Here is a 14,402-nt window from a genome sequence, read left to right as displayed (position 1 = left end):
GTAGCTACTGACTTCTTTATTTATAAAGTTTATTCCCATGTTATCCAGAGTATCCAGAAGGTATTCACAGCGCTTGCAAATTTATCCCAAATTGACACAGGCAAACGTGCCCTCTGCCTTTAAGATCTGTTCTGGGTTGTGTGTCCATCTCGAATGACTGCAAGAGTGATTTAGGCCTCCTTTTTATTAGTTATGTTTGACATATCATAAAAATTTTAATTGTGTAAAACCTAGGTAAGAATGAAGGAGAGAGCAATGCCTCCTGCTTGTCCAGCCCATTAGAGGGAAACCATTGATCCCATCCTGCATTGAAAAAAATAACTCTTTGGTTGAACATTAAAAAAAAATCAAGGAAAGGTTTTCCACCTGATTACTTTGCTTTATTTCAGCACCATGTAGTTCTGTTACTCCTATTTAAAGCAAATGTGTTAGGTGAACTTAATTTATTAAGGTTATTCCAATGTAAAGCAATTGTGTTGGCTCAACTTATGTTATTATGGTTATTCTATGGTTGATTCTAAATCAAATGTGTTGGCTGAACTTAATATATTATGGTTATTCTATTAAGTCTTGGCTCAACTTAATTTATTATGGTTATTCCAATTTAAAGCAAATGTGTTGGCTCAATTTAATTTATTAAGGTTGATTTAACTCATTTACTATAGTTGGACCCAATGTAATTTAAAAGAGCCAACCCAACTAATTTGCAATGCTTTGGACCAAATAATTTACTTGACTAAGATTAATGGCAATTTAGTGGAAACCAAATTTTTTTTTTCCCCCCAAAGAGTTTTTGCGGTGCTAGTAGCTCGTATTTTTTTGAGACAGTAGGCAGACAGGGTGAGGACATGCGGCAAAGGTCGCCGGGACCCGGAGTCGAACCAGCGACGTCTGTGTAAGGTCTCCAAACGTGTAGTGTGCTAACCCCCTGCGCCACCACAGCATGCCTAAGAAACCAACTTATGTTACAGTGATACCTTCACACTACTTATTAAATTGATCCAACTCATGAAAATTAAGTTAGCTCAACAAACATGCTTCATGTTGAAAAAAAGCTATTTAATCGTGTGGAAATCCTTTTCATGATTTAATTACGTTAATTCAAAGACATTTGTAAAAAAAAAAAGGTCAAAGACTTTTTTACAGTTCTTAAATGCACTCCAATGCTTGCTTAGGTGTGTGTGCATTCCTAGAAATTATGATGTAGAGTAGATCCAGATGGCAAAGAATAATACCTAAAAATATATAAAAGTTCTTAAATGCACTCTAATAGTGCATTTAAGAACTGCACTGTTATAGTGCAGTACTTAAATGCCAATAGTGCTCTGCAGAGAAAAACTAATATCTATAGTTTAATGTGTAACTAAAACTGCTTTGAAGTTATCCCAGGCGCAAAAGTTATGTCGCATAATCTCTCGTGATCCCCTGATCTTGCTAGACCCTCTTCAGAGGGAAATGAATCTGACTAAATTGAATCACGTTATCTCAACTTGAATATATTATTCAAGTTGAGACAAAAACGATTGTCTCACAGAAGACGTGAACTTGCGTGATGTCCTGTGATCTCACTCGGCTTCAGCACAAGATCTGTCAGACCTAATGAATTATGTTATCTCAACATCATTAAATTTCATAAATGCGAAGTTGCTGAGTTTCTTGTTTATCCAACATGATTGTATCACGTTTTTGTTTGTAACATGAAATTATTTAGTTAAAAGTACATGATATTCTTTTGTTAATGTGATAACTCCCTAAGTTAATTTTTTTTCAGTGTGCTGGTATCAAGTCCAGAAGTACTATCAGATCACTTTTATAAATATTAGTATAAGTAAAACATGGTATGGGGCAGACACCCAATGCTTGCTTAGGTGTGTGTGCATTCCTAGAAATTATGATGTAGAGTAGATCCAGATGGCAAAGAATAATACCTAAAAATATATAAAAATTTAAAATAACTCTCTGTAACTTCTGTATCTGTAACTAAGTCTTTTGAATAAACTGGAAGCCCAGTGTGTATGTGGGCAGAATTAACAACAGTCACAGCTTCGTGAAAAAAAACAGTGCCTTAGCCTGCATAACAAGGCAGGAGTGTGAAGAGTGTGTGTTGTCCCCTGAATGATACGCTGGAGAGTTTTTATGTTATCTATGGATTAGCAAGAGTACCATGCTACACTATAAGTACTGACTCAATGCTTCTGGAAAATCCTGAAGGAAAAGGACCAACTCATCACTTTTTGAACTTCAAGATCAAATGCACATGGGCTGGCAGGTGGATGGTTATCCAACAACACACACCCGCAAGTCCACCTCAGAAGAACTCTAAAAAAAAAATCATAAAAACTAATGAAATGAAGGTTTGGAATGTCTTAAACTCAAATAGAATTGCTAAACCATGACCATTAAAAGTTTGCATACGCTTGAAAAACCTTGTGTGTAGCTGACTTAACTTTGGACAGTGGGAATAATTCAGGGGTGGGCAACCCTGGTCCTCGAGGGCCAGTGTCCTGCAACCCTTAGATGTCTCCCTGATCCAACACGCTTGAATCCTATAGTTGAATCACCTCCTAAGTGCAGTCAAGTTCCCTAGAGTCCTGCTAATGACCTCATTATTTGACTCAGGTGTGTTGAAATAGAGATACATCTAAAAGTTGCAGGAGACCGGCCCTTGAGGCCTGGAGTTGCCCGACAGTAATGGAAAGTACTCACTACCAGCTATCATTGGCAGTTGTGGCTATACATGTGGTACAACCAGGTATTAGAATTAGAGACTGCTTTTTCACAAAGGACCAGATTGGTGTGATTAAGATCTTTGCTTTAATGACTAGTCACATAAAAAAAATGCTATTTTGTATTTACAAGGGTTATTTTTGTCTGAAATTACAATTGATTTAAGCTAAAAGATTGGCCAAGGATTATTGAACGGATTTAGGTCAGGGCTTTGACTGGATCATTTTAACACATGAATGTGCTTTGATCTTCACCTACTGTAACTGAGGTTGAATGTTTAGGGCCGTTGAACCTCCAGCTCAATCTGAAGCCTTTTGCAACCTCTCAGGTTTTCTTCTAAAATTCCCTTCTTCCTAATCAATCAATCAATCAATCAATCAATCAAACTTTATTTGTATAGCACATTTCAGCATCAAGGCATTTCAAAGTGCTTTACATCAAATCAAACACAAAGATACAATGCAACATAGAATCAACAATAAAAACACAACATAGTCAGATTCCGTCAATAAATTTGCAATTGATTACGTTTCGAATACAACTCTAAACAAGTGGGTTTTTAGTTTAGATTTAAAGGAAGTCAGTGTTTCAGCTGTTTTACAGTTTTCTGGAAGTTTGTTCCAGATTTTTGGTGCATAGATGCTGAATGCTGCTTCTCCTCGTTTGGTTCTGGTTCTGGGGATGCAGAGCAGACCAGAACCAGAAGACCTGAGAAGTCTGGAAGGTTGATACAACAGCAGCAAATCTTTAATGTAATAAAGGACTCCCACAGCATGTTGCTGCCATCGTTTCACTGTGGTTATCTATGGTGAATTCACGGTGAGATAAGCAGAAATGTTAACTTTTGGCAGGACTCAGTTTCTATGCTCCACAAATCTTTAACAAACTAAAAAAAAACTGTAAATCAACCCGAAAGCTACAGAGCCCCTTAAGGACATGGGGAATTTTTTTTCTTTGTGTTACCTCCCAAAAGTATTGCATTCCCTCTGAATACTTTCACATTCTCTCGAAATGATGTACTGATTAGTTCATGTGGCATAATTTAATACTGTAACCCTTTCTTACATGGCCATCAAACTTTCTGCTTTTATACAAGGCTTTCGTGAGGTTTTCCATGTACTTTAATATGTCATTGTGAAATATCTGAAGTTTTATATATTTTTCTGTAGGACAGAAATGCACCACAAACCTAAACAGAAACTTTCTGTAAGTAGGAAAGAAGAAAAAGGCATCCAAACTATTTGAACTATTTACTATCGCGGGGTAATAAGTCATCTGACCATAATCAATTAAAGGGATGTTTTCATGTGCAGTTTCATCACAACCTTTCACAAACAGATATGCAGTGAATAAATAGATTTTCAATCATTTTTTTTTGCACCTAAGAGTTAAGAATAAACACTGAAACTCTTTAAATACATTTGAAATTTTAAATTGACATTTGTGGCTGTACACAAAATAGACCAGCAAATATTGCAGTAAGCATATTATGACGTAACGCAAAAGTATTGCAGGGTAACGCAAAAGAAAAATTTTCTCCCACGTCTCCTTGAGGGATCCGTAGAAATATGACCAAAGAGACAATTTTTAAAGACATTTGTAACATTATTATGTTTCTTAACCATGTAAGTCCTAAAACTGTGAATTTTAGGGTTTACATGGATTGAAAAAAAAATACGGTTTTGACACCTTTATTGAGACATATGAGTCGAACATTTTACAGTCAGTGTCTGATGAATATGTTCTCCATTAATGGTTTGCAGTTTCCTGCTTTTTCTTTTAACACCATAATAACTTAACGCATGACAAAACAGAGGCCCATTATGTAGAAAATTTGATATCACCCCTAACTGTCCAGTCTATTAATATAAGAGATGGATTTTAATTTCTGAGCCCGTCAATATCTGCATCCAATGTCTATTGTCCTATTGATATAAAACTTTTACCAGTAGCTCATAGAAAAAGTGTGATTATACAGAAAAGGTGAAATCCCTTTTAGTTTTTTATTTCTCTAAGTTAGCAGGGGGATGCATTATTTGGCAAAGAAAATTATTAGCCTGCCAATATTTGCATGGCCAGTATACATGCAAATATTTGGGAAAAATATTGGTATTTTCCCCAAATATTGTCCTATTGATATGAAACTCATACCAGTAGCTTAGAGGATAAGTGTGATTATGTAGAAAAGGTTATTCCACTCTTAGCTCTTTATTTCTTCATGTTAGCTTTGGGATGCTTTTTTTTTTGGCAAAGCAAATTATTAGCCTTCTAATATATGCACCCCCTATCTTTTTTTCCCAAATATTGTCCATTTAGCTGTTAATATTTTCTCAAGATTTAATATTATACTTTGTTTATTGAATATGGTTCTAAACCTTGTGTGGGTTTGCAGAGTCTTGTACTAAACAACAAAACTGCAAAACACTGTAGATTTTGACTTAATTCATTAACAGAAAAAAAGGGTTTATTAATAAAATTTAAAATCAAAAAATCTTAACAAAGTCTAAAATTTCCAAGGATTACAAATTTTTCATTGCATGCATTTTGTACATTGTTTAAAAAAAGAGCATCGTCTCAATGATTGTTTAACTTTCTGTACATCAAAGTGCGTCATGTTGCTGAAGTTAATTGACTTTCAGAGGGGTAACAGTTTAATAAAAAATGCAGCTTGATTTCTGGCAACCCAACAAGTCCACCTTTAGTTTTTCCTCCCAGTTGTCCCATAGATTTTATAAAGATGCTCTATTTCTAGAGAAGAATAAGGAAACCAGCTACTAAAATGACCCAAATGTTTTTTAGAACAAGCATGATTATTTGAGTTGTAATTATTGCAAGAAACATAAATCTTTTTTTTTTTTGCAAAGTTAAAAATTCCTCCAAAGTGCTGCATGTTGACAACTTTCTCCACAGATCATGTGAAAATAAAGTATTTCCTCCTTCTATCTAACCAAACTCTCATTCTTTTGACATTCACACACTGTGTTGATCCAGGTGTTGGTTTGCTTCCTCCAGTTGTTCCTTCACTTGACTTGCTTCAGGTCGATCATCTGGGTTCTCAGACAGCAAAGATTTGATTATTCGACACTAAAATCAAAAATAGGAACAATGAACCTTGATTAGTATCAGGCTCCATAAAATAGTTTCTGAAATAAGTGCATTTAGTGAATAAATTGGCAGAGACTTCAAAATACAACATACCTCAAAAGGAAAAGCCTGTGAAAACTCTTTGGGAAGCTTGTTGTTTCTTGCATTTTCCCAAATCTAATATTAACAAAGCAGTTATGACATAATAAGAGTGAATTAAGTCAGTTTGTTAAGGCAATGATTCTACATCACATTTTAAAGAAACATAGTGCAAAAGGAAAGATACAGAGTGATTTATTTAATTTTAAAATCAGTCTTTTTATGAAGACTAACCTTTGCTCTTTCGTGGCCAGTTGAGATTTTCCAAAGGAGTTCAAAAAAGATCAGACCCAGAGAAAAGATGTCCACTTTCCGATCATATGTATTACTCTCCTGTTAAAACAACACCAAAAAGGTAATTTTACAATTATTTCTTATCTTAGTAATTAGCTTGTATATTGATTGATTTTGTTTATTTTTGCACAGCAGGTAATCAGTTATGAGCAGGGGTGTGTGCAAAAAGATACTAGGTTGTACTACAACACCTTCTCTTTTTCGTGTGGACAAAAAAATGCCCTTCTGAAATCTTTTAATTTATTATTTGACTCTATATAGTATGTGTTAGCAGAGACAACTCAGAATTAACATATCACCCCAATTTGGTATTCCCTACTCTGGTTGTCCATTTCCTTTGCAATTGATTTTAAGATCTTGTTTTTAGTTTTTAAATGTCTAAGTGGTTAAACGCCTTTATTTTTTTATTCTCTTATACAATAAAAACAACACTTGTGTTAGCTCTAGCACATTACTTTACTTACTTGTTCAGGAGCCATGTAGATTTTGGTTCCTGGTCCTTCTGTTCTGTCGATCAAGATTTCACTTTTGTCAATAGTGACGAGACCAAAGTCCCCAATTTTCACCTTCCCATTTTTTCCAAACATTATGTTGAGAGGCTTAGAAGTGAAAAACAAAGAAAGTGATTAAAATGATTATCAAACTTCTTGGATCAAACAACTAATCCTTTATGAAAACTAAAATTACTAAAATACCACCATACTGAAACATGGGCTAATGATTATAGATGCCCCATGTATCTATGGGACATTTATAGGGGCATTGCCTGATGATTTGTGACTTAACATTCAGGAAGTTTTTGAAATGGCTCATTTTCAAGACACCACAAAATCTGAACTTATTGCCAAAAAACATCTGAATGGTTTTTAAGTACTAGGGCTGTTTTTAGAAGCAGACCCAAAAGAAAGTACAAAAATTGGCAAAATGTGAATTTTGCTCAACAGGTCTCCTTTAAATATTTTGTATAAAATAAGGAAAATATTTTTGAAGTGCCCATCATTGGATTATATGCAGTTTGTTCCAAGCCACATGCACATTTTTTTCTGAAAAAAATTAAAGAAGTTTCCAAATGAAACTTTCAACAGAGAAATTGTGGTAAGAGGAAACAAAATGAAGGTAAAACACATGCATGGGAAATTCCAAGGTAGGAAGGAAAGAAGGAACCTACCAACCAACCAACCAACCAAACCAGCAGTGTAAAAGCCTGAGCCTCACCTTAAGGTCTCTGTGAATGAAGTTGTTGGAGTGAATATATTCAACTCCATCGACTATTTGCAATGCAATAGGAAGACTGTCTGCTCCTCTCTGGGAGTGTGGTAGTTCCTCCTCGTTCCTCTGGCCAATCCATTGTTTGAGGGTTGCAGAGTCACATAATTCCATCTTAATGAAGAGGTACTGTCCACATATGACACTTGCAGGTAAAAAAAGACAAAATGTGATTTTTCTGTCAGTTTGTCAGATGAATTCACTTATGTGAAACTAGAGGACAAAACTCTTACTCTTTTAGTTTCTTTTGGACTCTCTCTTGTTGCACTTTTGAATCTTCCATCCAACAGTTGTAGTATCTGACAATATTTTCGTGTTGGAGTTCTGATAACGCCGTCACCTCTCGCAAAGCTTTTCTAAATCAAAACAATACAAATACAACCACCCTCAGTGAAACAATTTCACTGTCTGTCCTGAAATCTTTAACCAACGTTTCTGTTTTTGTGCCCAGAGCAGCACTACATACTCACGGTGTTCCTGGAACAATCTTCACTGCATAAACCAGATCCAACAGTTTTTCCGTCACCATAAAAACACGACCGAAACCTCCTCCACCAAGATATCCAAGGATCTCAAAATCTGATGTGAAGCTTTAGACATTAAACAGATTGCTTAGATACAAAGAAATTAATTGGTCTTTAATACTTATTAAAGTTTATACTTTTAGTGGAATAAAATGTTTTTCAATACCTTGACTGCACTGGTGGGTTGCTCGTATTTGTGATTTTCTGTTTTTCCACGTCATTCTGAAAAAATTATTTACGTGTGTATTTTAAAAATAGAAAAGCATTAATTGAGAACATCTGAGTGTTTGCACTATATAGAGAGAAATAGTGCAAATACTACAACTTCAGCAGTGTCTCCTCTTTGATTTGAAACTGTATTACTAATGATCTACAAGAGTACATAGAAGCGTCAATGCAGATTATAAAGGTACAGTTCAAATTTGGTATATTAACCACAGTATATACGTCTTACAGTGTGTTTATTTTGTATAAATACTGATTTGTTTTTGCAGAAGGCTTAGGGTGATCAAACCTGGATTTCTATCATCCTGAAGCTGTTTCAGCCATAAAAACTTCATGCTAGTTTCTGTAAGATGCTTAAAAACTCTGCAAAGTTTATCTATAAATGTATGTTTATAGATAAATGAGTGTCTACATAAGCATTAAACAATGCATTGATAATTTAACACAAAAGCAAAACCTGATTTGAAGAATCCGCAGGATCAGATGAGCCCGTCATCTCGCTCTGTGATGGCCCAGAAGAATCTCTTTAACAAAACATTTAAAAAAATTATTGTTCTACAGCGTTCCTATTAAGGTATTTAATAGGAACCAATCATTTGAATTTCTCTTAGTCCGCAACCGACTTTCTCCATTATTATTATTATTATTATTAATTATTAATTATTATTATAGTCACAGTTCTGATTACAGACGCTCTCAGTGAGTGCCAGCTGGAGACATCCTCGAAGGAAGTGGAACCTTAAGGTTCCTATTATGAACCTTAATAGGAAGGTTATTACTACAAGCTGCAATAATATTAGTAGGTAAGAAGTATAATCATGAATAAACAGCCATTAACCTGCAGCAGACAGCAGTCAGAACCATCTCAGTTTTGATTTCAGATATACGATATTGTTCTAAGTATTTGTTAACCAAATAATTTTTGTACTGAAACATATTTGGGTAAGACTGGTTGTGAAAGGCCTAGGCTGAGAATCTTGCTACTGAAGTAAGATAATGACTGCTCATTCGTACTCCACACATCCCAACTAAAACAAAACACAAAACAACGTGCTATGTCTTTTTAAGAGGACTTACTGTGACATTGGTGATGGTTCATTTTCTTCAGATCCAGTTTTTCTGGATATCTAAAATTCACAAGAGTAGATATTTTCTTGTTATTACCTTAAACATCACTATTTAGTTTTTCTTGGTAGGAATGTATTTTCCCTGTAACTACAGTAACTTGCAACCTTCACACTGCTTCACTTTTATTTAATGATATTTCAATCACAAGCTTCAATATTTTCTCTGGAATTTCATGTGATAGACCAACACAAAGTAGAGCATAATTATGATTCACAGTTCAGGTATGCCAACTTGTCACCAAGTTTTACTCCTTCAATCTTCAAAATAGGAATTACTTTTTCATACCTAATTTTGAAATTCAAGGTTTTTACTCTGTGGCCATTTTTCAGATATTTATACCTATACACACTTAGTAAGTCTGTCTCAAAAAGATGACCTGGCTTTGCTTTCCAATGTAAATTATTGCATAGTCTTAAGGTATCCTACAGAGAACAGGCTACTGCTTTAACTATCACACTTTTTAAATATGATGAACAAACCTGGGCGTTGGAAGGGTTTGAGGAATCAGCAAATATTATTAAGTCACTTGACGTGGTTTGCATGTTGTGTGATGATAATTCATTTGAGTTTCTGAAAAAGAAGACAAAGAGGTATGTCTACATGAGTACAGCCATAACATTCAGCTCTACAATATGTTCAGCTGTTTTTTGTAAGGAAGTGTCTTACAGTGCATCTGATTGTGATGCTGTTGCTGCTCCATCTTCAGATGCTGTTGATCCGACAGACACCTGAAATGCCAAGGAAGATTGAAAAACATTTTAATTTGCCGTCGGCTTGAACTTGATACAAGAGAAATCTGAACTTTGTCCACCTTGCTGTCATAGTCTGACTGCTCCTGAAGAGCAGACCAGGCCAACTTTGCTGCATTCTCTTTGGCTTCCTTGATCTTCTTACCCTCAGCAACACGGTATTCCATTGTCTCAATTTTTAATTTGTAGGAAAATCTGCATTGAAGAAAAACGATCTTGATATCGGCATGTTTACTTTAACATCAGTCAGCAATTCAGGAGTAACGGCAAAACTGTTTCAGGTGAGAAGATTCTTACCGAGGGTCATGGGGAGGTCCACTTTTTTCTACAAGTATAAATTCAAGACTGAGGTTTTTTTTCTGGCAGTAGTTGTGGATAATTGCAGCAAACCTTGGCTCCGTAAAGTTGCTGTCTTCTGAGTTTATACTCAGGCTTTTTGTCTTTACACTGAAACAAACAAACACAATTTCACATATGTGAAAACAGCTTAAATAAACAACAGGAGTGAGGGACAAAAAATTTTTTTCAAAGCATTGAGACATCGACATGGATGATTCAGAGTTGATTAACAAACATTAAAACTTTACTATCTGAATGTCAACTAATAACCTATAATCTGAGAAAATCAAAGTGTGGAACATAGATTTTAAGCACTTCCATGTTCTACTCTTTATGTTCCTATTTTACATAATTTTATCTAAGGTATGTATTCTTCTTTATCATTTAACTAAAATCTATTGTGCATTAAATTATTAATTATGCACGGAGGTTTGTGGGAGTTGCACCATATTGTGGCAATGATAATTTATAATTGCATAGTAGCATTCTGAACTGATAGACCTAAAAAGATTATTTACTGTTATTTACTCACCTGAGACGGTTTAAGTTTTTATTGAGCATCTGATTTTGATGAACTGGGGAATCTATGACCTTAAAGCAAAAATAACATAATTAACAAAGAGGAATGCTGCCTGATAAGTATTAGAAAGTTATTTACGTAGAAGTTTGGGGCTAAATAAACTTATATGGTCTGTGGTTTTTTGCAAGGTATTGAAAAACACAGCCTATTATTTGTATCAGAGGAACTATGTGGTGTCCTATTACAGAATGCATCAGTTTGCATATGGGACTGTGAAATACAGTCGGGGTGCCCATGCTGGTCATAATGTTATGCTTGATTAGTGAAAAGTCAATACAAACTAGTGCAAGTCAATTGCTTGTTTCATTATAGATGCTCAGACATCTGACTGCAAATAGATGCATTCAAGGATCCACTTTGTAAAATGTGTTGACCTAAACCTGTTGACCTAAACATCCCCACAGTATAATGCTACCACCACCATGCTTGATGGCTAGTAAAATGCTATGAGGTCTGAAAGCCCAGGATGAATTGATGTTCCATCAACACAGTGATCTCAAACACACATTCAAAATACTCTATGAATGGATAAAGCAAGCAGGCATTTACCTTTGTCCTCTCTCATTATGCTAAAGGGTATAGATTATGGCTATCAGTCATATCTTGGCTAGAAAATCTATTTTAATTATCCCAAAAACTACAAAAATTTTGACATAAGCTTGTTGATGGCTACAATAACATCAACAAGCTTTTGGGAGCATTTTGGAACAAAATATTCATTTTGCTCCAAAATGGACATTTAAACAAATATTAGAGGGGCAAATATGCAAATATTTGAGTGAATAAAAGAAAAAATACTGTAAGTTCAGAAATCAATAAACCCAATTCTTGTTTTAATGAATCTTTCTAGTGTGGCATTACCATCCCACACTAGGAAGACAACAGTTCTAATGCAAGACATACACAAAACTCCCCCCAAAATTTGCATGCTATGATGTTTGCATCTAAATGTCTAATAAACTGTATCACTACTTACCTCTGGAGATGGACTAGTATTTATCATGTTGTACACCACCTTAGCAGCTTCCTCCTTTGCTTCTCTCCTAGATTTTCCAGAGACTTCTGGGTATTCAGTGTCACCCACTATAAACTTACACCATCTAATTCAACAAATGTGTATTTATGAATTTCAAGTGGTTAGTTCATAGCATAGAACTATGTGGTAGACTTACAGAGTTGGATTATGGAGTCCAGGCCGTGCCGTCTCCACTGGTTCTACCTTCACCCTCTTTGTTTGACCGTATTGATTGAGCCAACATATGTAGTTAATGTCATTTTGCCTAGCAGGTGAAGACGTTTCTGCTGAATATTCTGCCTGTCAAGACAACAATTATTCACCATTTAGGGACCAAGATGATTGTTTTGAATTATTGCACATAGTTTTGTTTCGCACAGAAGAGGAATCTTACTGTGTCCTGTTGTTGGTCTCCACAAAGACATCTTAAAGCATTCTGGGCTGCGTTCAGCTTAGCATCCTTTTTGTTTTTTCCCATGCCACTTGGGTAGGGTTTGCCATCTAGGAGAAATCTCCCAGAGAATCTTAAAAAAAAAAAAAAGTCAAAATCTTTTTCCATGTCATTCATTTGTACAGTACTATTTTTATCCATAAGATGATAGAATCATCTGTACAACATTTATAAGAAAAAAAAAATAACACTTCTCAGCCAGCTTTTTATGTCTGGGAGCTGAGATTTTTGTCCTTTTTTCTTTACAATTAGGTCAAGCTGAATAAAATTGGATGGGCAAGCATTTGTGAAATTCAGTTTTCAAGATTTGCAAAAAAAAATAAAAAATTAGATCTCTGCAGGTCCTCCAGAGTTAAAATGGGCCTCATGCCTCTGGGACGCACCTTTTATTAATGACCATATTTTGGAAGGTGTTCAGCTATGTCATATGCCTAATCTCCTGTCTCACACTGCTTTAAACTTCTCCACAAGTTTCTCCATGATGTGTGTTCCTTGGTCTTCCTTGTTTGTCGTCTAATGTTGTCCGACAAACATCTGAGGCCGTTACAGATCATATGGAGCTAGACTAAAATTTATTTAAATATTTGCTTTTTACCAATTAATTAATTAATTAATTCTGAAGGCAGTTGTCCAATATTTACAATACAGCAGTTTGTGATTATACATTCATACTTTCTCCCCAGCAATGTGTAGTCAAAACCTCCACTGTTTGGTCTCAACTGAACGCTCTGTCTTTGTGTGTTGGTCTTCTGGTACTTGAACTTATTACACTAATAGAACTGCACTCCATGCCTGGAGACAAGGCATCTACTTAAATACGTACAAGACAAGTCCAGAAACTATTTGTGTTTAATTAGGCTATAGATACATATAAGAAAACAAACAAACAATTGCTTATTTTCCACTTTTCAGCAATGAGAGGTAGATGTAATCTAAAACTAAATATTATATAGTCTACCTGGGTAGGTTACTTCCCGGGGGCGTTTTATCAAACGAGGTGACATGTTAAAATTCACATAATACTTTGATAAAAACAACATTTAGTACTAAATTAGTGTAACTACGACAGCACAAGTTTGATAAATACCTATTTTGATCATTTATTATATAAATACTGATCTCAGCAGTTAATGCCCAGTCCACTAAACGATACTTATTACCTGTCTTAAAGTTTCTCTATCACAGCCCAAATGCTGACAAATTCCCCCTCCCACATCCCAAAAGAAAAATATTAACACTTACTGTTTATTATGATCGGGGCCCTCGGAGTCAAGGCCTTCATAAAATAAGTTCAGACCACGTTTCTGTGCATAGATGTTGAGATTAGAAATTGCGTTGCCAGTCTCTAAAAGCTCCATCATAGACAGTAAACCGCGTCTGGCTGGTCTCTGCTTCCGCTTCTGACTATATTCAAGATTCTTTTCGATTCAGCTGTTTTGTTCTTTTCTAAGTTTCGATTCTGTCATCCAAGCTGGACGAATCGAAACTAGGCATTACAACTTCCGGCAAAGGGTGGCGAAAAGCGGTTCATATGGAACAATCTCGATGGTTGCAAGACGTCTAGGATTGTGCCTACACCTAGGGCTCCTAAATATTTTTAAAGGTTCCCGATTTTCTCCCTGTCTATCTCTCTCTCTCTCTCTCTTTCTCTCTCTCTCTCTCTCTCTCTCTCTCTCTCTCTCTCTCTCTCTCTCTCTCTCTCTCTCTCTCTCTCTATATATATATATATATATATATATATATATATATATATATATATATATATATATATATATATATATATATATATATATATATATATATATATATATATATATATATATATATATATATATATATATATATATATATATATATATATATATATATATATATATATATATATATATATATATATACACACACACACACACACACACAC

General features: G+C 35.0%; 1 protein-coding gene across 1 annotated transcript; it reads right to left on the bottom strand.

Annotated features, from left to right (window-relative positions):
• Window positions 1-5,549: 5,549 nt before the first annotated feature.
• Window positions 5,550-14,155, bottom strand: LOC122842156 (interferon-induced, double-stranded RNA-activated protein kinase-like). Its single transcript, XM_044135775.1, has 19 exons — window positions 13,724-14,155; window positions 12,425-12,554; window positions 12,188-12,330; window positions 11,992-12,115; window positions 10,968-11,026; window positions 10,394-10,543; window positions 10,159-10,291; window positions 10,014-10,075; window positions 9,827-9,917; window positions 9,297-9,346; window positions 8,677-8,743; window positions 8,161-8,216; window positions 7,941-8,060; window positions 7,704-7,826; window positions 7,420-7,615; window positions 6,669-6,803; window positions 6,145-6,243; window positions 5,926-5,988; window positions 5,550-5,811 (listed from the first exon to the last, which is right to left on the bottom strand). The coding sequence occupies exons 1-19, from the start codon at window positions 13,840-13,842 to the stop codon at window positions 5,698-5,700; spliced, it is 2,034 nt and encodes a 677-aa protein (XP_043991710.1). The 5' UTR covers window positions 13,843-14,155; the 3' UTR covers window positions 5,550-5,697.
• Window positions 14,156-14,402: the final 247 nt, after the last annotated feature.

Source organism: Gambusia affinis, linkage group LG13 (assembly GCF_019740435.1).
Source record: "Gambusia affinis linkage group LG13, SWU_Gaff_1.0, whole genome shotgun sequence".
Classification (NCBI taxonomy): Eukaryota; Metazoa; Chordata; class Actinopteri; order Cyprinodontiformes; family Poeciliidae; genus Gambusia; species Gambusia affinis.
The sequence above is the reverse complement of the archived record's forward strand: the minus strand, read 5'-3'. Positions and strand labels throughout refer to the sequence as shown.

Excerpts from the sequence above, each read along its gene's own strand:
- LOC122842156 (XM_044135775.1), bottom strand. The coding sequence starts at position 13,842 with ATGATGGAGCTTTTAGAGACTGGCAACGCAATTTCTAATCTCAACATC. Across the intron at positions 12,116-12,187 it reads GGACTCCATAATCCAACTCT|ATGGTGTAAGTTTATAGTGG; the intron begins GTAAGTCTACCA and ends TTGTTGAATTAG. Across the intron at positions 6,244-6,668 it reads TCTACATGGCTCCTGAACAA|GAGAGTAATACATATGATCG; the intron begins GTAAGTAAAGTA and ends TTGTTTTAACAG.